The sequence below is a fragment of the Chiloscyllium punctatum genome, chromosome 48 (genome assembly GCF_047496795.1).
Source record: "Chiloscyllium punctatum isolate Juve2018m chromosome 48, sChiPun1.3, whole genome shotgun sequence".
Lineage (NCBI taxonomy): Eukaryota > Metazoa > Chordata > Chondrichthyes > Orectolobiformes > Hemiscylliidae > Chiloscyllium > Chiloscyllium punctatum.
Window position 1 is genome coordinate 30,837,033 of NC_092786.1, and position 19,944 is coordinate 30,856,976.

A 19,944-nucleotide genomic window follows, 5' to 3' on the forward strand; every position below is an offset into this window, starting at 1 on the left:
CCATTTTGGAAGGACAAATAAGAATGCGGAATACAGGGTTAACGGTAGGGTTCTTAGTAAGGTGGAGGAGCAGAGGGATCTTGGGGTCTATGTTCATAGCTCTTTGAAAGTTTCCACTCAGGTGGATAGAACTTGTAAGGCGGCCTATGGTGTATTAGCGTTCATTAGCAGAGGGATTGAATTCAAGAGTCGTGAGGTGATGTTGCAGCTCTATAGGACCTTGGTTAGGCCACATATGGAGTACTGTGTGCAGTTCTGGTCGCCTCATTTTTGGAAAGATGAGAAAGCTTTGGAGAGGGTGCAGAGGAATGTTACCAGGATGTTGCCTGGAATAGAGAATAGGTCATACGAGGATAGGTTGAGAGTGCTAGGCCCTTTCTCATTGGAACGGCGAAGAATGAGGGGTTACTTGATAGAGGTTTATAAGATGATCGGAGGAATACAGAGTAGATAGTCAGACTATTTCCCCAGGTTCAACAGAGTGTTACAAGGGGACATAAATGTCAGAGGTAGGTTCTTTACCCAGTGAGTGGTGGAGGCATGGAATGTGCTGCCGGTGGGAGTGGCAGAGTCAGAATCAATGGTAACCTTTAAGCGGCAACTGGATAGGTACATTGATAGGTGCTCAAGCTAGAACAAATGTTCAGCACAACAGCGTGGGCTGAAGGGCCTGTTCTGTGCTGTATTGTTCAACTTCCTATGACCTAAGAATTCTATTGAACAATTTACCAAAGAATCCCAAGGAAAGTTGGACTCATTGGGATTAGAAAAACCTCTTTGCTGGTTGGTGTCATGATCAGCACAAAGAAAGATAGTTCTAGTTATCAATGTTCAATCACCACATTCCCAGGACATCTCTGCCAGAGTTCCACAAGGTAGTCTCTTAGACACAACCATGTCAACTGCTCCATCAAAGACCTTCCCTCCACCAGAAGGTCAGAAAAGTGGGGATGTTTGCTCATGATTGCCCAATGTTCAGCCCCATTGACAACGTCACAGATACGGAAACAGTCCCTGTTCAAATGCAGCAAGACCTGAACAACATTCACATTCAGAACACACAACTGTCAGGGCAATGACTGTCGGCAACAAGGGAAAATCTCACTATCACACCATGACAGTCCCATTGCTCAATCCCTCACTATTAACATCCTGTGGTTTCTGTGTCTCGGCTGGGAGTTGTTGCCTGTCCCTAATTGCCCTTGATTTGCTCAGCTATTTCAGAATCAGTGACATTCCTGTGGGTGTGGAGTCACATTTAGGCCAGACCAGATCAAGATGGTAGATTTCCTTCCCTAATGGGAATTATGAATGACATGGGATCTTAGAAAAGATTAGTTTCACAGTCACAATTACCAGGAGTAGATATTTTCAAACAGAAGATAGCTTTTCATGTTTTATCAGCAACGACAATAACATTTTAGCCCCCAGCCTCAGATGATTAACCCAACTCACTGAATTCCTGTCTCAGTAACACTACCATTATGCCACTTGTTCCACCCACCTGTAGACAGAAGCCTGAGCCAAAGACAGATGGCTCAGTGATAGCCATTAGTGTCAAAGAATCCTGAGTTTAATTCACATTGAATCTCCACAGTGTGGAAACAGGCCATTCAGTCCCAACAAGGCCACACTGACCCTCTGAAAGGTCAGCCACCCTGACCTTTACCCTACATTGACCACTGACGACCCATCTAACCTCCACATCGCAAAAAACTATGGTCAATTTAGACTAGCCACCTATTTGGATTGTGGGAGGAAACCCACACAGACAGGGAGAACTCCACGTAGAGAAGTTGCCCAAGGAGATGGTAACATTAGGAATCCACCTGGACACTTGTCCAGAGACTCTGAACTGACTAGAAACACCAACTGTTTCTCCCTCTGGCTCTGTGGCAGTGTCTTTCCTCTAGCACATTCTGCAAACAGTGATTTAATCAGAATGGAAAGCCCCTTTCCAAGGTGGTCATCATTCCCTGTACTCCCTGGAAGGAGCAAACAAGATCTTCCATAACCCAATCATTCAGGAAGCTCACTTCATAGATTGGAGAAGCTTAACCCAGGGATAGTTTAAACTAAGAAAGGATGCGGAAACAAGCCAGGTCTAGACAGAAGACACCATGAATCACTGCTTTATTGACTCTCCCAATCACCAGTTGATGGGTGTTTGCTTGTGTCTCCTGTACAGGAACAAGGCCAGCAATGAAGCAGAGATCAGACAGACAGCTGCCACAGTCAGGACCACCATCACAACCAGCTCTGACTCCACACCTACAAAACAAGGAGAAACCAATGGTTACCGAGGGAAAACAGGGACAGAAAAGGGAAACTAGCAGGCAGCCAACTCACCCCTGGGATACTTCTCCAGCATCCTTCTGTCACCCTCAGTCAGGGGCGGAGTTGCCACGTTGGTCAGCTCAGTATCCAGAATGATCAGGGGGCCAAGTGAGGCCTCCCCCTCCAATCCAGCTTCATTCTCTACAAGATCAAACATCACAGTCAAGGGAGGGGAACAAGATGGGGGTGAGGGGAGATCCCAGCATCTAGAGGGCAATGTCCTACCAGCTTCAGGGCCAAGGTCTCGCCTTCCTCTGAAAGGGATCACGATCTCCCTTGTGCTCCCACAATTCCCCACATGGCAACAGGCACAAATGTCACTGTCTGACTCCTCCAATGGGGTCCAACTAAACAAGAGGAACAGCCCATCAACCACATGATGCATCACCTCTCCCAACAACATCCCTGAGGGACAGGGAGAGGGAACTTACATATTCTGCAGCTTCTGGAAAGTACAAGCTTTATTCCTGGAATCTCCCTGATCCACTGCAGCAACTCTCAGGTGACAGGTGATGAACATCTGAGGGACACAGTCAGAACAAGTCAGTGTTTAGTGACTCCCTCCCCATTGTGCAAGAGTACATCAGCAGCTTCCTCTTACCAAGGATCGCTCATCTCCATAGAAACGGAAGGCATCCAGGTCAAACAGGAGCTTGTCCGGCTCCCGCCCGTCTATGGGCGACACAAAGGTCGAAAAGGAATCCTCAGCTTTGCTGTCCAGGAGGCAACTGCAGATGGACAAAGGGCCATGAAGTGAATGGAGTGAAGCCACTGAGATGGGAGCAGCTGGAGAAAGCAGAGAGCTCCTTACCCATTGTAGTCAATGATGCTGTATCTCGGGGTGGAGTCCTTGTCTGGGCTCAGTGTAGCTACACAGCGATCAATGTACAGCTTCAGGGGCACATGGTTGGCCAGTGAAACCGATGCCTCAATGTGAATGAGATCTCCCAGGGAGTAGACAGTGGAAGTGCGCTCTGTCAGCCAGTCACCTGAAGTACAGCAAGACAAGGGTTGGAGCCAATGGGTACAACTCCCACAGAGAGACACCAGGAGATCCCTCCCCAGCCACCCATCACATACCATTCATTAGACGCAGGGAGAATGACAGATGCCCTTCTCCAGACCTGGTGGAGCTGAATGGGATCCAGGTGGGCCTGATGGGATCGCTGCTCACATTGCCCTTCCTGGGGAAAGGAGACAGGGCAGCCATTTTAGGACAGTGTTAGACAACAGTAGCAGGGGATCATACTGACAATTGAGTAATGATTCTCACCTCAAATAACGACATTCAATGGGAACAACAGCACCATTGGTTCTCACAATGACAGATCCAGGATAGTTTGGGACGTGGGTCAGGTGGGTGGTGTAGACCAGGAAATCTTCAGTCATCTGAAAGACACCAGATTAAGGAATGGAGAGGCTGATCTGAAATGATAAGGATCTACACAGTGTTTACAATGACACCGTCCCATTGTGACAATTCTTTAGTAAGACCAACAGTCTCAGGGCCAGGAATCTGCTTTCCCACACCCTGAGCTGGAGAGACCAGTATTCAAGGGCAATAGTTCACAGGTCAGGGGTTAGTCATTTAGGATCAATTCAACAATGTAAGGCATCATTCCAAAGATCAGGATTGGAATTCCAAACCAAAACTTGGTCGAAAGGAGGTGGTGTGTTAGGTTCCCAGACTAAATTAGACATAGTATTGAGGGAACAGGGACGTGGTGATTGTTATCACAGGGAAGAGGCTGCAGGGATCTTTTGGCCATCATCTCCTTGTGTAATCATGAAACCTTCGTATTATGAGCAGAATTGGGAGATTAATCAGAAGGTTAGGCAATAAAACAGTATTTAGGAGATGGGAAAGAACAGAAACTAATTAGCCATAATAAAATCAAACTAATTTTACCAACAGGCCTAACGTGGAGCACAAGTACATGAGCAGTTAATTTATTCATAGACCAACACCCCCAGTGGGAGGGAGTCAAGACAATGTGCCTGATGGTGATGGAGCTACTTTCCATCCAACTAAACACAAGTCATGCTGCTAAGCGTTGTGCTCCTGTGACCTCACTATGGAGAAAGTAGTGATAATAGAAATCCACACTATAGTGGATCACTAAACCAAGTCAGGAGAACACTCAGCATCAAAACACCACCCACAAGTCAACACATGATACTTAATTCATACTGAAAACATTCTAACAGAGCAACCCCTGTAATCAGAAGCTTCTAAACCAATAAGAATGGGAGCACAAGGCTAGAGATGGAGAACAGTTCAGGCACACAGTCCAATCCAGGCGAGGAACTTAGTCTGATGATTTGAGAGACTGTAGGAGAGACAGTTCCGACATATTAACATCACATTTAGGGTTCTAGTCAGGAATCATCTACAGCCCAAACTTCCAGCAAATGTAGACAACCCCCATTACCTGCAATCTGCTGCCACACTCATGCAGCCCATAGTCAAAGAGCACAGTCTGGTTCTCAGGGAAGACCCTGGTTGGCTGACAACCTGCTGTCCCCAGGGTCAGGTCAGCAGCTTTAATCAGGTGCCTGGTTCCAAATAAATCCAGCTGGGCCCTGACCAGCAAGTTGTGCTCTCCACACTGCACCATCACAGTCTGTAGTGGGGACACACTCCCAACATCAGACATTCGGAAACTGGAACCAATGGGATCCCCATGAGGAGGCACTCTCTCAGGAACAGGGCTGGCTCTCACTATTGTCCATGGAAACCTCTGGCTCAGAAACTGTTGCCATGTTTCAGAGCAATAAACAGCACCAACTAACACCAACAAAGGGAACAAACCCCTCACTACAAAATCACCCATGATCACAAACAACTCAACCATCCCCACACACCCCCAACCAGCTCCTTTTATACACACAAGCTGCTCTCACCTGACACCAATGTGACCAGAAGCAGCAACATTGAACCAATCAACCAGCCCCAATCTCTACAATTTCCACCAATGACTGAACTCATCGAGTTCTTACCAGGAGGGCCTATTTCATTTGGACCAATAGGAGTGGCTGTGAGCTGCTGTGCTGTCACCTGACTGAATTCAGCTCCACAAGGTCTCATGGTGAAGGCCCCATGAATACAATCATCAAACGTAGCTCATTGATCCAGGAAGGTGTCTGCTGCGTCCTGCCCACCCTCACCTGAGGAGACTGACGGTGAGACACATGGACAGATTGTCTGAGGATGAGGTTTGGGTACAACAAAGGGATTGACCTTATACTACACCTCGCCCTTGAAGTGTTTGATGGAGTCAATATGGAAGAAGCTTTATTCTGTACCTAAACTTGTCATGTCCCTGTCTGGGGAGTGTTTGATCAGGACAATGCAGGGAGAGTTCAACTTTCTGTTTATTTTTAATTCACAGAGTAGAGGTAGTTTTACTCTGTATTTCACCAGGTGCTGTCTGTGTCCTGGGAGCCTTTGACGGGGACAGCTATCCTTCCAGTTTTTAAGAGGGGAAGTTTTGGTTTCAGTTGCAGAGTATAGAATCTTTTACTCTGTTTCTAACTCAGTGATGCCCCTGGATTGAAAGTGTTTGATGTAGACAGTGTAGTTGTACAATTAGTTTAAAAGTGTAGAGACCGCTTTCTGTTCAGTGACAATGAGCTGAGGAGGCTCATGTATCGAGTCCCACACTGACCTTGCTCTGGTGGAGTTTCATGAGGATGGTGTTGTGGAAGAATGTGAGGAGTGCAGAAGCTGGAGACCAGAGTTCGGAACGTGTGGCAGTGGAAAAGGACAACAGGTCATGCAGCATCCGAGGAGTATGAGAGGCCACTTTTCCAGTAGGAGCTGTTCATCAGGATTGTGGATTGGGAAAGGGGGCTGAGAGATAAACAGGAGGTTAGGGGTGGGGGCAAGTTAGCTGGGATGGCGATAGGTAGATGTAGGTGTGGGGTTTTGAGGGAACTGAAATTTCATTTTGAAAGGGAAGATGTACTGGCACGTTGGCACAGTGGTTAGCACTGCTGCCTCACAGCGACAGGGACATGGGTTCGATTCCAGTCTCAGGTAACTCTTTGTGTGGACTTTGCACATTCTCCCCATGTCTGTGTGGGATTACTCTGGGTTTTCCGGTCTCCTCCCACTGTTCAAAGATGTGCAGGTTCAGTGGGCTGGCAATGGGAATTTACCCACAGTGTTCTCAGATGCGTAGGTTAGGTTCATCATTCAAGGGAATGTAGAGTAACAGGATAGGGGAATGGGTCTGGGTGGGTTACCGTTCAGCGGGTCAGTGTGGACTTTTTGGGGCCAAATGGCTGGTTTCCACACTGCAGGGATTCTATGATTCAACATAAAGGTGGAAACATCCATCGAACCTGATCAGGTGTGCCCGAGAACTCTGTGGGAAGCTCCGGAAGTGATTGCTGGGCCCTTGCAGAGATATTTTGTATCATCGACAGTCACAGGTGAGGTGCTGGAAGACTGGGGTTTGGCGAATGTGTTGCTACTGTTTAAGAAAGGTGGTAAGGAAAAGCCAGGGAACTATAGACTGGTGAGCCTGACATCGGTGGTGGGTACGTTGTTGGAGAGAATCCAGAGTGTGAGAATTGACATGAATTTGGTAAGCCAAAGACTGATTAGGGATAGTCAACATGGCTTTGTGCATGTGAAATCATGTCTCATGAACTTGATTGGGTTTTTTGAAGAAGTAACAAAGAGGATTGATGAGGGCAGAGCAGTGGACGTGATCTATATGAACTTCATTAAGGCGTTCAACAAGGTTCCTCATGGGGGCCTGGTTAGATCTCATGGAATACAGGGATACAGAACTTGCTGGAAGGTAGAAGACACAAGGTAGTGGTGAAGGATTGCTTTTCACAGTGGAGTCCTGTGACCAGTGGTGTGCCATAGGGATCGGTGCTGGGTCCACTGCTTTTTGTCATTTGTTTAAATGATTTGGATGTGGACATACAAGGTATTGTTAGTAAGTTTGCACATGACACCAAAATTGGAGGTGTAGTGGACAGTGAAGGAGGTTACCATGATCCCATGAGATTGGATCATGTTGATTTCACCAGTTTCCTGATTTCCTCTCCTCCCAGCCCCATCCACGTCCCATTTATCTCTCAGCCCCCTTGGGGGATCCCTCTCGTTCCTGATGAAGAGCTTGTATTTGAAATGTTATCTCTCTTCTTCCTCTGATGCTGCCTGACCCGGCTGTGTTTTTATAGCATCACACTTTCCAACTCTGATCTCCAGTAGCCGCAGTCCTCACTGTCTCCCAACTGGGCACGAGCACCGAGAAATTGCAAATGGAGTTCAATATAGATCAGTATGAGGTGTTACAGTTTGGGACTTCACATCAAGGTAGGAGTTTCATGATGAATGGTTGGGCCTTAAGGAGTGTAGTGGAACAGAGGGACCTTGGAGTTAAGGTGGATGGTTCTCTGAACGTGGAGTTACAGGTAAACAGGGCAGTGAAGGCAGCTTTTGACACACTGTCCTTCATCAGTCAGGGAATTGTGTCGAGATGTTGGAAGGTTATGTTGCTGAGACTGTATGTGGAGTATTGTATTCAGTTTTCATCACCTTGTTCCAGGAAGGATGCTATTAAACGGGATAGAATGCAGAAGAAATTGACAAGGATACTGCCAGGACTCAGGGTCTTGGGGGATGGGGTTCTTATGGAAATGTATAAGATCATGAGAGGCATGAATGAGGTGAATGTACTCAGTTGTTTTCCCAGGGATGGGAAATCAGGGACGAGAGGGCACCAGGTTAAGGTTTGAGTCTAAAGCAAAAAAAGATAAGGCTGAAGCATTTGCAACAACCTGCAGCCAGAAATCTCCAAAGGGACAATCCATTGTAGTCCCCTGCATCACCGATGCCTGTCTTCAGTCAGTCCTATTGACTCCACGTGACATCGAGAAACAGCTGCAGACATTGGATACTGTGAAGCCAATGCACCCTGACTAACATTGTGGGAATAAGGTGAAAGAGCTGTGATCCTGAACGTGTCGTGTCCCTATCTATTCTGTTCCAGTACAGCTACAAATCCAGCATCTACCTGGAAATGGAGAAAATTGCCCAGGAGTGTCCTGTTGAGAAAAAGTGGGACAAATCCAGCCTTGCCAATTACTCCCCCACCAATCCACTCTCAATTACAAGCAAACTGTTATCAAGGAACAAGTCCTCCACACTAACCTGGTCACTGATGCTCAGTCTGTGTTCTGTCGGCGTTACTCAGCTCCTGATCTCAGTACAGCTTAAAGTACAGAGCCGAACTTAAAGAGGGGAAGTGAGGATGACTGCTTTAAGACCAAGGCACAATTTGATTGAACAATTTACAAAAGAATCCCAAGGAAAATTGGACTCAATGGGATTAGAAAAACCTCTTTGCTGGTTAGAGTCATGTCCAGCACAAAGAAAGATGGTTTCAGTCACCAATGTTCAATCACCACATTCCCAGGACATCTCTGCCAGTGTTCCTCAAGATACTCTTAGACACAACCATGTCAACTGCTCCATCAAAGACCTTCCCTCCATCAGAATGTCAGAAGTGGGGATATTTGCTCATGATTGCCCAATGTTCAGCCCCATTAACAATGTCACAGATACTGAAACAGTCCCTGTTCAAATGCAGCAAGACCTGAACAACATTCACATTCAGAACACACAACTGTCAGGCAAGGACTGTCTGCAACAAGGGAAAATCTCACTATCACACCATGACAGTCTCCATGACATTCCCATTGCTCAATCCCTCACTATTAACATCCTGTGGCTTCTGTGTCTCGGCTGGGATTTGTTGCCTGTCCCGAATTGCCCTTGATTTGATTGGTTTGTTCATCTATTTCAGAATCAGCGACATCGCTGTGGGTCTGGAGTCACGTTTAGGCCAGATCAGGTCAAGATGGTAGATTCCCTTCCCTAATGGGAATTGTGAACGATAAAAGATTAGTCTGACGGTCACTATTACTAAGATTAGATATTTGCAAAAAAGATAGAACACAAAAATCCATCAGCGACCACAATGAGATTTGAGATCCCAGCCTCAGATGATTAACCCGACTCACTGAATTCCTGTCTCAGTAACACTCCCATTATGCCACTTGTTCCACCCACCTGTAGACAGAAGCCTGAGCCAAAGACAGATGGCTCAGTGATAGGCATTAGTGTCAAGGAATCAGGAGTTTAAATAACATAGAATCCCTGCAGTGTGAAAACAGGCCGTTCAGTCCAACAAGTCCATACTGACCCTCTGAAAAGTAAGCCACCCAGACCCATCCCCTTCCTTTACATTTACCCCTGACTAATGCACCTAATCTAATCATCCCAGAACACAATGGTCCATTTCGCATAGCCAGTTAACTTAACCTGCACATAGAATCATAGACATGTACAGCATGGAAACAGACCACTCCGTCCAACTCATCCATGCTGACCAGATATCCCAACCCAATCTAGTCCCACCTGTCAGCACCTAGGCCATATCCCTCCAAGCATAGGCTGTCAGGGAAGGATGTGGTGGAAATGTGGAACTTCTTCAAGGAGCAGATGCGACGTGTCCATGATATGTATGTACCTATCAGGCAGGAAAGAAATGGTCGTGTGAGGGAGCCTTGGTTGACGAGGGAGGTTGAATGTCTAGAAAAGAGGAAGAAGGATGCTTACATAAGGTTGAGGAAACAGGGTTCAGACAGAGCAGTGGAGGGATACAGGATAGCCAGAAGGGACCTGAAGAAAGGGATTAGGAGAGCTAAGAGAGGGCATGAAAAATCCTTGGCGGATAGGATCAAGGATAACCCCAAGGCATTTTATGCGTATGTGAGAAACCTGAGAATGACGAGAACGAGGGTAGGTCCGATCACGGACAGTAGTGGGAGACTGTGTATTGAGTCGGAAGAGATAGGAGAGGTCTTGAACAAGTACTTCGCTTCAGTATTTACGAACGAGAGTGATCTTCTCGTCTTCACTGGCAACGGGGGTGGTACCAGGGGACTGGAGAGTAGCGAATATTGTGCCCCTGTTCAAAAAAGGGAATAGGGATAACCCCGGGAATTACAGGCCAGTTAGTCTAACTTCTGTGGTAGGCAAAGTAATGGAAAGGGTACTGACGGATAGGATTTATGAGTATCTGGAAAGACACTGCTTGATTAGGGACAGCCAGCATGGATTTGTGAAGGGTCGGTCTTGCCTTACAAGTCTTATTGAATTCTTTGAGGAGGTGACCAAGCATGTGGATGAGGGTAGAGCAGTGGATGTAGTGTACATGGATTTTAGGAAGGCATTTGATAAGGTTCCCCATGGTAGGCTTATGCGGAAAGTCAGGAGGCATGGGATAGAGGGAAATTTGGCCAATTGGATAGAAAACTGGCTAACCGGTCGAAGGCAGAGAGTGGTGGTCGATGGTACATATTCAGCCTGGAGCCCGGTTACAAGTGGAGTTCCGCAGGGATCAGTTCTGGGTCCTCTGCTGTTTGTAATTTTTATTAATGACTTGGATGAGGGAGTCGAAGGGTGGGTCAGTAAATTTGCAGATGATACGAAGATAGGTGGAGTTGTGGACAGTGAGGAGGGCATTTGTCATTTGCAAAGGGACTTAGATATGTTGCAGAGCTGGGCTGAGGAGTGGCAGTTGGAGTTCAACCCTGCCAAGTGTGAGGTTGTCCATTTTGGAAGAACAAATAAGAATGCGGAATACAGGGTTAATGGTAGGGTTCTTAGTCAGGTGGAGGAACAGAGGGATCTTGGGGTCTATGTACATAGATCTTTGAAGGTTGCCACTCAGGTGGATAGAGTTTGTAAGAAGGCCTATGGAGTATTATCGTTCATTAGCAGAGGGATTGAATTCAAGAGTCGTGAAGTGATGTTGCAGCTGTACAGGACTTTGGTTAGGCCACAGTTGGAGTACTGTGTGCAGTTCTGGTCGCCTCACTTTAGGAAAGATGTGGAAGCTTTGGAGAGGGTGCAGAGAAGGTTTACCAGGATGTTGCCTGGAATGGAGAATAGGTCGTATGAGAATAGGTTGAGAGTTCTCGGCCTTTTCTCGTTGGAACGGCGAAGGATGAGGGGTGACTTGATAGAGGTTTATAAGATGATCAGAGGAATAGATAGAGTAGACAGTCAGAAACTTTTTCCCCGGGTACAACAGAGTGTTACAAGGGGACATAAATTTAAGGTGAAGGGTGGAAGGTATAGGGGAGATGTCAGGGGTGGGTTCTTTACCCAGAGAGTGGTGGGGGCATGGAATGCACTGCCCGTGGGAGTGGTAGAGTCAGCATCATTGGCGACCTTTAAGCGGCATTTGGATGGGTACATGGATGGGTGCTTAATCTAGGTTAGAAGTTCGGCACAACATCGTGGGCTGAAGGGCCTGTTCTGTGCTGTATTGTTCTATGTTCTATGTTCTATGTTCAAACCCTTCCTATTCATATACACATCCAAATGCCTCTTAAATGTTGTAATTGTACCAGTCTCCACCACTTCCTCTGGCTGCTCATTCCATACATGTACCACCCTCTGCGTGGAAACGTTGTCGCTAGGGTCTCCTTTGTATCTTTCCCATCTCACCCTAAACCTATGCCTTCTAGTTCTGGATTCCCCCACCCTAGGGAAAAGACTTTGTGTATTTACCCTATCCATGCCCCTCATGATTTTATAAACCTCTATAAGGTCGCCCCACAGCCTTTGATGCTCCAGGGAAAACAGCCCAAGCCGGTTCAACCACTCCGTATCACTCAAATCCACCAAACCTGGCAACGTTCTTGTAAATCTTTTCTGAACCCTTTCAAGTTTCACAACATCTTTGCGATAGGAAGGAGACCAGAATTGCACGCAATATTCCAACAGTGGCCTAACCAATGTCCTGTACAGCTGCAACATGACCTCCCAACACCTGTACTCAATACTCTGACCAATAAAGGAAAGCATACCAAACACCTTCTTCACTATCCTATCTACCTGCGACTATGAACCTGCACTCCAAGGTCTCTGTTCAGCAACACTCCCTCGGACCTTACCATTAAGTGTCTAATTCCTGTTAAAATTTGCTTTGCCAAAATGCATCACCTCACGTTTATCGAAATTAAATTAAATTCCATCTGTCACTTCTCAGCCCATTGGCCCATCTGATCAAGATCCTGTTGTAATCTGCGGTAACCTTCTTCGCTGTCCACTACACCTCCAATTTTGGTGTCATCTGCAAACTTACTAACTATACCTCGTATGCTCACATCTTTATCATTTATATAAATGACAAAAAGTAGAGGACCCACCACTGATCCTTGTGGCACTCCAGTGGTCACCGGCCTCCAGTCTGAAAAACAACACTCCACCACCCTCTGTCTTCTATCTTTGAGCCAGTTCTGTATCCAAATGGCGAGTTCTCCCTGTATTCCATGAGATCTAACTTTGCTAACCAGTCTCCCATGGGGAATCTTGTCGAACACCTCACTGAAGTCCATCTCAATCACATCTACTGCTCTGCCCTCATCAATCCTCTTTGTTACTTCTTCAAAAAACTCAATCAAGTTGATGAGACATGATTTCCCATGCACAAAGCCATGTTGACTATATCTAATCAGTCCTTGCCTTTCCAAATACATGTACATCCTGTCCTTTAGGATTCCCTCCAACAACTTGCCCACGGCCAATGTCAGGCTCACTGTTCTATAGTTCCTTGGCTTGTCCTTACCACCCATCTTAAACACTGGCACCACGTTAGCCAACCTCCAGTCTTCTGGCAACTCACCTGTGACTATTGAGGTTACAAGGTGTCCAGCAATCACTTCCCTAGCTTCCCACAAAATTCTGGGGAACACCTGATCAGGTCCTGGTGATTTATCCATTTCAAGACATCCAGCACTTCTTCCTCTGTAATTTGGATAATTTTCAAGATGTCACCATCTAATTCCCTACATTCTATATCATCCAAGTCCTTTTCCGTAGTAAATACTGATGCAAAGTATTTGTTTAGTATCTCCTCCATCTCCTGCGGCTCCACACAAAGATCGCCTTGCTGTACTTTGAGGGGCCCAGTTCTCTCCCTAGTTACCCTTTTGTCCTTTCTGTAAAAACCCTTTGGATTCTCCTTAATTCTATTTGCTAAAGCTAGCTCATGTCCCCTTTTTGCCCTCCTGATTTCTCTCTTAAGTATATTTCTACTGCCTTAATACTCTTCTATGGATTCATTGATCTATCCTGTCTATTCCTGACATATGCTTCCTTCATTTTTTTAAACCAAACCCTCAATTTCTTTAGTCATCCAGCATTCCGTACATCTACCAGCCTTCCCTTTCACCCTGACAGGAATATATTTTCTCTGGATTCTCGTTATCTCATTTCTGAAGGCTTCCCATTTTCCAGCCGTCCCTTTACCTGCGAACATCTGCCACCAGTCGGCTTTCGACAGTTCTTGCCTAATACTGTCAAAATTGGCCTTTCTCCAATTCAGAACTTCAACATTTAGATATGGTCTATCCTTTTCCATCTCTATTAAAAAATTAATAGAATTATGGTCGCTGGCCCCAAAATGCTCCCCCACTGACACCCACTGAGACCCGGGTTCAGTTCCCGCCTCAGGCGACTGACTGTGTGGAGTTTGCACGTTCTCCCCGTGTCTGCGTGGGTTTGCTCTGGGTGCTCCGGTTTCCTCCCACAGTCCAAAGATGTGCAGGTCAGGTGAATTGGCCATGCTAAATTGCCCGTAGTGTTAGGTAAGGGGTAGATGTAGGGGTATGGGTGGGTTGCGCTTCGGCGGGGCGGTGTGGACTTGTTGGGCCGAAGGGCCTGTTTCCACACTAAGTAATCTCATCTAATCTAATCAGTCCCCTGCCCTGCCTTTTTTCCCCAAGGGTCGTCAAGTTTTGCAACTTCTCTAGTAGGTTCATCGACATAATAAATCAACAAATTTTCCTGTACACACTTCACAAATTCCTCTCCATCTAAACCCTTAACACTATGACAGTCTCAGTCTATGTTTGCCAAGTTAAAATCCCCTACCATAGCTACCCTATTATTCTCACAGATAACTCAGATCTCCTTACAAGTTTGTTTCTCAATTTCCCTCTGTCTATTGGGGGGTCGATAATACAATCTCAATAAGGTGATCATCCTTTTCTTATTTCTCAGTTCAACCCAAACAACTTCCCTGGATGTATTTCCAAGAATATCCTCCCACAGTACAGCTGCAATGATATCCCTCGTCAAAAACATCCCTCCCCCTCCTCTCTTGCCTCCCTTCCTGTCACATTCGTATTCTGGAACTTCAAGCTGCCAGTCCAGTCTATCACTGAGCCATGCTTCTGTAATTGCTTTGGTATCCCAGTCCCATGTTCCGAACCACACCCTGAGTTCATCTGCCTTCCTGTTAGTTGTTGTATTATGGGAGGAACCCCACACAGATCATTGGCTAATGCTGGATTCGAACCCAGGTCCCTGGTGCGATCATGCAGCAATGCTAACCACTGCATGCCCTCATCAATCCTCTTTGTTACTTCTTCAAAAAACTCAATCAAGTACATGAGACATTATTTCCCGCGCACAAAGCCGTGCTAACTATCCCGAATCAGTCTTTGGCTTACCAAATACATGTGAATCCTGTCCCTCAGGATTCCCTCCAACAACTTGCTCACCACTGATGTCAGGCTCACTGGTGTATATTCCCTGGCTTTTCCTTCGCAACTTTCTTCAAACTTGACAACGTGTTAGCCAACCTCCAATTTTCCGGGACCTCACCTGCAACTATCAATGATAGAAATATCTCAGTGAGGGGCCCAGCAATCATTTCCCTAGCTTCTCCAAGGTCGAGGGTACACCTGATTAACTCCTAGGGATTTATCCACCTTTATCTAGAATCATACAATCCCTACAGAATGGAAACAGGCCATTTGGCCCAACAAGTCCACACTGACCTTCCGAAAGATAACCCACCCAGACTCATTCCCCTCCCCTACTCCCATATTACTCGACATGTCCCCTCACTAATGCATCTAACTTACACATCCCTGAGGAAAGTTTGCATGGCCAATCCACCGAACCGCACATCTTTAGGCAGTGGTCGGACCAGAGCATCCAGAGTAATCCTACACAGACACAAGGAGAGTGTGCATACTCCACACAGATAGGTGCCCGAGACTGTAATCGAACCCATGTCCCTGGTGTAGTGCTAACCAATGTGCCACCATGCTGCCCCATCTTCCCTTTTAGAATGAATGTAAAATTCTCTGAATACCACGCACCTGCATCTAACTCTCACCAACCCAGCTGCCTTGCCCCCATCTCCAAGGCATCTATCTCTCGCAATCTGAGCTACCTTGTCCCCACCCCTAACCTTCAATTTATCTCGAAGTCCCCTTTCCCAATCCACAATCCTGATCAAGGGCTTATACCCGAAACCGACTCTCCTGCTCCTCAGATGCTGCATGACCTGCTGTGTTTTTCTAGGGCCACACACTTTGACTGTGATCTCCAGAATCTGCACTCCTCACTTTCTCCCTCAACACCAACCCCCAACAAACTCCCGCCCGAGCAAGGTCAGTGTGGGACGCGATACATGAGCTTCCTCTGCTCATTTTCACTGAACAGAAAGTTGTCTCTACACTTTTAAACTAAATGTCCACTGTCGACATCAAACACTTTCAATGCAGGGACATCCCCAAGTTAGAAATAGAGTAAAAGATTTCTACGCTTTCCGACTGAAACAAAATCTTCCTCTTTTCCTGAAAACTGGAAGGAAAGCTGTCCCCATCAAAGGCTCCCAGGACAGAGACAGCACACGGTGAAATACAGAGTAAAACTGCCTCAAGTCTATAAATTCAAAGGAAAGTGAAAGTAACCTCTCCCTGCATTGTCCCGATCAAACACTCCCCAGACAGGGACATGACAAGTTTAGATACAGAATAAAGCTTCTTCCATATTGACTCCATCAAACACTTCAAGGGGGAGGTGTAGGATAAGGTCAATCCCTTTGTTGTACCCAAACCTCATCCTCAGACAATCTCTCCATGTGTCTCACTGTCAGTCTCCTCAGGTGAGGATGGACAGGGCCCAGCAGACATCCTCCTGGATCAATGAGCTACGTTTGATGATTGTATCGATGGGGCCTTCACCATGAGACCTTGTGGAGCTGAATTCAGTCAGGTGACAGCACAGCAGCTCACAGCCACTCCTATTGGTCCAAATGAAATAGGCCCTCCTGGTAAGAACTCGATGAGTTCAGTCATTGGTGGAAATTGTAGAGATTGGGGCTGGTTGATTGGTTCAATGTTGCTGCTTCTGGTCACATTGGTGTCAGGTGAGAGCAGGTTGTGTGTATAAAAGGAGCTGGTTGGGGATGGTTGAGTTGTTTGTGATCATGGGTGATTTTGTAGTGAGGGGTTTGTTCCCTTTGTTGGTGTTAGTTGGTGCTGTTTATTGCTCTGAAACATGGCAACAGTTTCTGAGCCAGAGGTTTCCATGGACAATAGTGAGAGCCAGCCCTGTTCCTGAGAGAGTGCCTCCTCATGGGGATCCCATTGGTTCCAGTTTCCTAATGTCTGATGTTGGGAGTGTGTCCCCACTGCAGACTGTGATGGTGCAGTGTGGAGAGCACAACCTACTGGTCAGGGCCCAGCTGGATTTATTTGGAACCAGGCACCTGATTAAAGCTGCTGACCTGACCCTGGGGACAGCAGGTTGTCAGCCAACCAGGGTCTTCCCTGAGAACCAGACTGTCCTCTTTGACTATGGGCTGCATGAGTGTGGCAGCAGATTGCAGGTAATGGGGGTTGTCTACACTTGCTGGAAGTTTGGGCTGTAGATGATTCCTGACTAGAACCCTAAATGTGATGTTAATATGTCGGAACTGTCTCTCCTACAGTCTCTCAAATCATCAGACTAAGTTCCTCGCCTGGATTGGACTGTGTGCCTGAACTGTTCTCCATCTCTAGCCTTGTGCTCCCATTCTTATTGGTTTAGAAGCTTCTGATTACAGGGGTTGCTCTGTTAGAATGTTTTCAGTATGAATTAAGTATCATGTGTTGACTTGTGGGTGGTGTTTTGATGCTGAGTGTTCTCCTGACTTGGTTTAGTGATCCACTATAGTGTGGATTTCTATTATCACTACTTTCTCCATAGTGAGGTCACAGGAGCACAACGCTTAGCAGCATGACTTGTGTTTAGTTGGATGGAAAGTAACTCCATCACCATCAGGCACATTGTCTTGACTCCCTCCCACTGGGGGTGTTGGTCTATGAATAAATTAACTGCTCATGTACTTGTGCTCCACGTTTGGCCTGTTGGTAAAACTAGTTCGATTTCATTATGGCCAATTAGTTTCTGTTCTTTCCCATCTCCTAAATACTGTTTTATTGTCTAACCTTCTGATTAATCTCCCAATTCTGCTCATAATACATGACTCCTTGTGTTTCATGATTACACAAGGAGATGATGGCCAAAAGATCCCTGCAGCCTCTTCCCTGTGATAACAATCACCACGTCCCTGTTCCCTCAATACTATGTCTAATTTAGTCTGGGAACCTAACACACCACCTCCTTTCAACCAAGTTTTGGTTTGGAATTCTGATCCTGATCTTTGGAATGATGCCTTACATTGTTGAATTGATCCTAAATGACTAACCCCTGACCTGTGAACTATTGCCCTTGAATACTGGTCTCTCCAGCTCAGGGTGTGGGAAAGCAGATTCCTGGCCCTGAGACTGTTGGTCTCACTAAAGAATTGTCACAATGGGACGGTGTCATTGTAAACACTGTGTAGATCCTTATCATTTCAGATCAGCCTCTCCATTCCTTAATCTGGTGTCTTTCAGATGACTGAAGATTTCCTGGTCTACACCACCCACCTGACCCACGTCCCAAACTATCCTGGATCTGTCATTGTGAGAACCAATGGTGCTGTTGTTCCCATTGAATGTCGTTATTTGAGGTGAGAATCATTACTCAATTGTCAGTATGATCCCCTGCTACTGTTGTCTAACACTGTCCTAAAATGGCTGCCCTGTCTCCTTTCCCCAGGAAGGGCAATGTGAGCAGCGATCCCATTCAGCTCCACCAGGTCTGGAGAAGGGCATCTGTCATTCTCCCTGCGTCTAATGAATGGTATGTGATGGGTGGCTGGGGAGGGATCTCCTGGTGTCTCTCTGTGGGAGTTGTACCCATTGGCTCCAACCCTTGTCTTGCTGTACTTCAGGTGACTGGCTGACAGAGCGCACTTCCACTGTCTACTCCCTGGGAGATCTCATTCACATTGAGGCATCGGTTTCACTGGCCAACCATGTGCCCCTGAAGCTGTACATTGATCGCTGTGTAGCTACACTGAGCCCAGACAAGGACTCCACCCCGAGATACAGCATCATTGACTACAATGGGTAAGGAGCTCTCTGCTTTCTCCAGCTGCTCCCATCTCAGTGGCTTCACTCCATTCACTTCATGGCCCTTTGTCCATCTGCAGTTGCCTCCTGGACAGCAAAGCTGAGGATTCCTTTTCGACCTTTGTGTCGCCCATAGACGGGCGGGAGCCGGACAAGCTCCGGTTTGATCTGGATGCCTTCTGTTTCTATGGAGATGAGCGATCCTTGGTAAGAGGAAGCTGCTGATGTACTCTTGCACAATGGGGAGGGAGTCACTAAACACTGACTTGTTCTGACTGTGTCCCTCAGGTGTTCATCACCTGTCACCTGAGAGTTGCTGCAGTGGATCAGGGAGATCCCAGGAATAAAGCTTGTACTTTCCAGAAGCTGCAGAATATGTAAGTTCCCTCTCCCTGTCCCTCAGGGATGTTGTTGGGAGAGGTGATGCATCATGTGGTTGATGGGCTGTTCCTCTTGTTTAGTTGGACCCCATTGGAGGAGTCAGACAGTGACATTTGTGCCTGTTGCCATGTGGGGAATTGTGGGAGCACAAGGGAGATCGTGATCCCTTTCAGAGGAAGGAGAGACCTTGGCCCTGAAGCTGGTAGGATATTGCCCTCTAGATGCTGGGATCTCCCCTCACCCCCATCTTGTTCCCCTCCCTTGACTGTGATGTTTGATCTTGTAGAGAGTGAAGCTGGATTGGAGGGGGAGGCCTCACTTGGCCCCCTGATCATTCTGGATACTGAGCTGACCAACGTGGCAACTCAGCCCCTGACTGAGGGTGACAGAAGGATGCAGGAGAAGTATCCCAGGGGTGAGTTGGCTGCCTGCTAGTTTCCCTTTCTGTCTCTGTTTTCCCTCAGTAACCATTGGTTTCTCCTTGTTTTGTAGGTGTGGAGTCAGAGCTGGTTGTGATGGTGGTCCTGACTGTGGCAGCTGTCTGTCTGATCTCTGCTTCATTGCTGGCCTTGTTCCTGTACAGGAGACACGAGCAAACACCAATCAACTGGTGATTGGAATAGTCATTAAGGCAGTGATTCCTGGTGTCTTCTGTCTGGAGCTGGTTTTGTTTCTGCATCCTTCCTTACTTTAAACTATTCCTGGGTACAATCTCTAGGTTTAGCCTCTCCAATCCATGAACTGAGTTTCCTGAATGATTAATTGGGTTATGGCAGATATTTGCTGCTTCCAGTGTGCAGATTAGACCACCTTGGATGTATCAGTAACACCACCCCTCCAACTTCTGTATTCCCAGCTACTGTTCACCCTGGTCCAAGCCCTTGC

General features: G+C 46.8%; 1 protein-coding gene and 1 pseudogene across 1 annotated transcript; one reads left to right on the forward strand and one right to left on the reverse strand.

Annotated features, from left to right (window-relative positions):
* LOC140468813 (zona pellucida sperm-binding protein 3-like) overlaps window positions 1–19,673 on the forward strand; it is a 46,755-nt pseudogene extending 27,082 nt beyond the window's left edge.
* LOC140468790 (zona pellucida sperm-binding protein 3-like) lies at window positions 3,047–4,994 on the reverse strand. Its single transcript, XM_072564812.1, has 4 exons — window positions 4,770–4,994; window positions 3,611–3,726; window positions 3,418–3,521; window positions 3,047–3,326 (listed from the first exon to the last, which is right to left on the reverse strand). The coding sequence occupies exons 1-4, from the start codon at window positions 4,992–4,994 to the stop codon at window positions 3,145–3,147; spliced, it is 627 nt and encodes a 208-aa protein (XP_072420913.1). The 3' UTR covers window positions 3,047–3,144.
* Window positions 19,674–19,944: the final 271 nt, after the last annotated feature.

Excerpts from the sequence above, each read along its gene's own strand:
- LOC140468790 (XM_072564812.1), bottom strand. The coding sequence starts at position 4,994 with ATGTCTGATGTTGGGAGTGTGTCCCCACTACAGACTGTGATGGTGCAG. Across the intron at positions 3,727-4,769 it reads AGTGTGGCAGCAGATTGCAG|ATGACTGAAGATTTCCTGGT; the intron begins GTAATGGGGGTT and ends GGTGTCTTTCAG. Across the intron at positions 3,522-3,610 it reads ATTGAATGTCGTTATTTGAG|GAAGGGCAATGTGAGCAGCG; the intron begins GTGAGAATCATT and ends TCCTTTCCCCAG.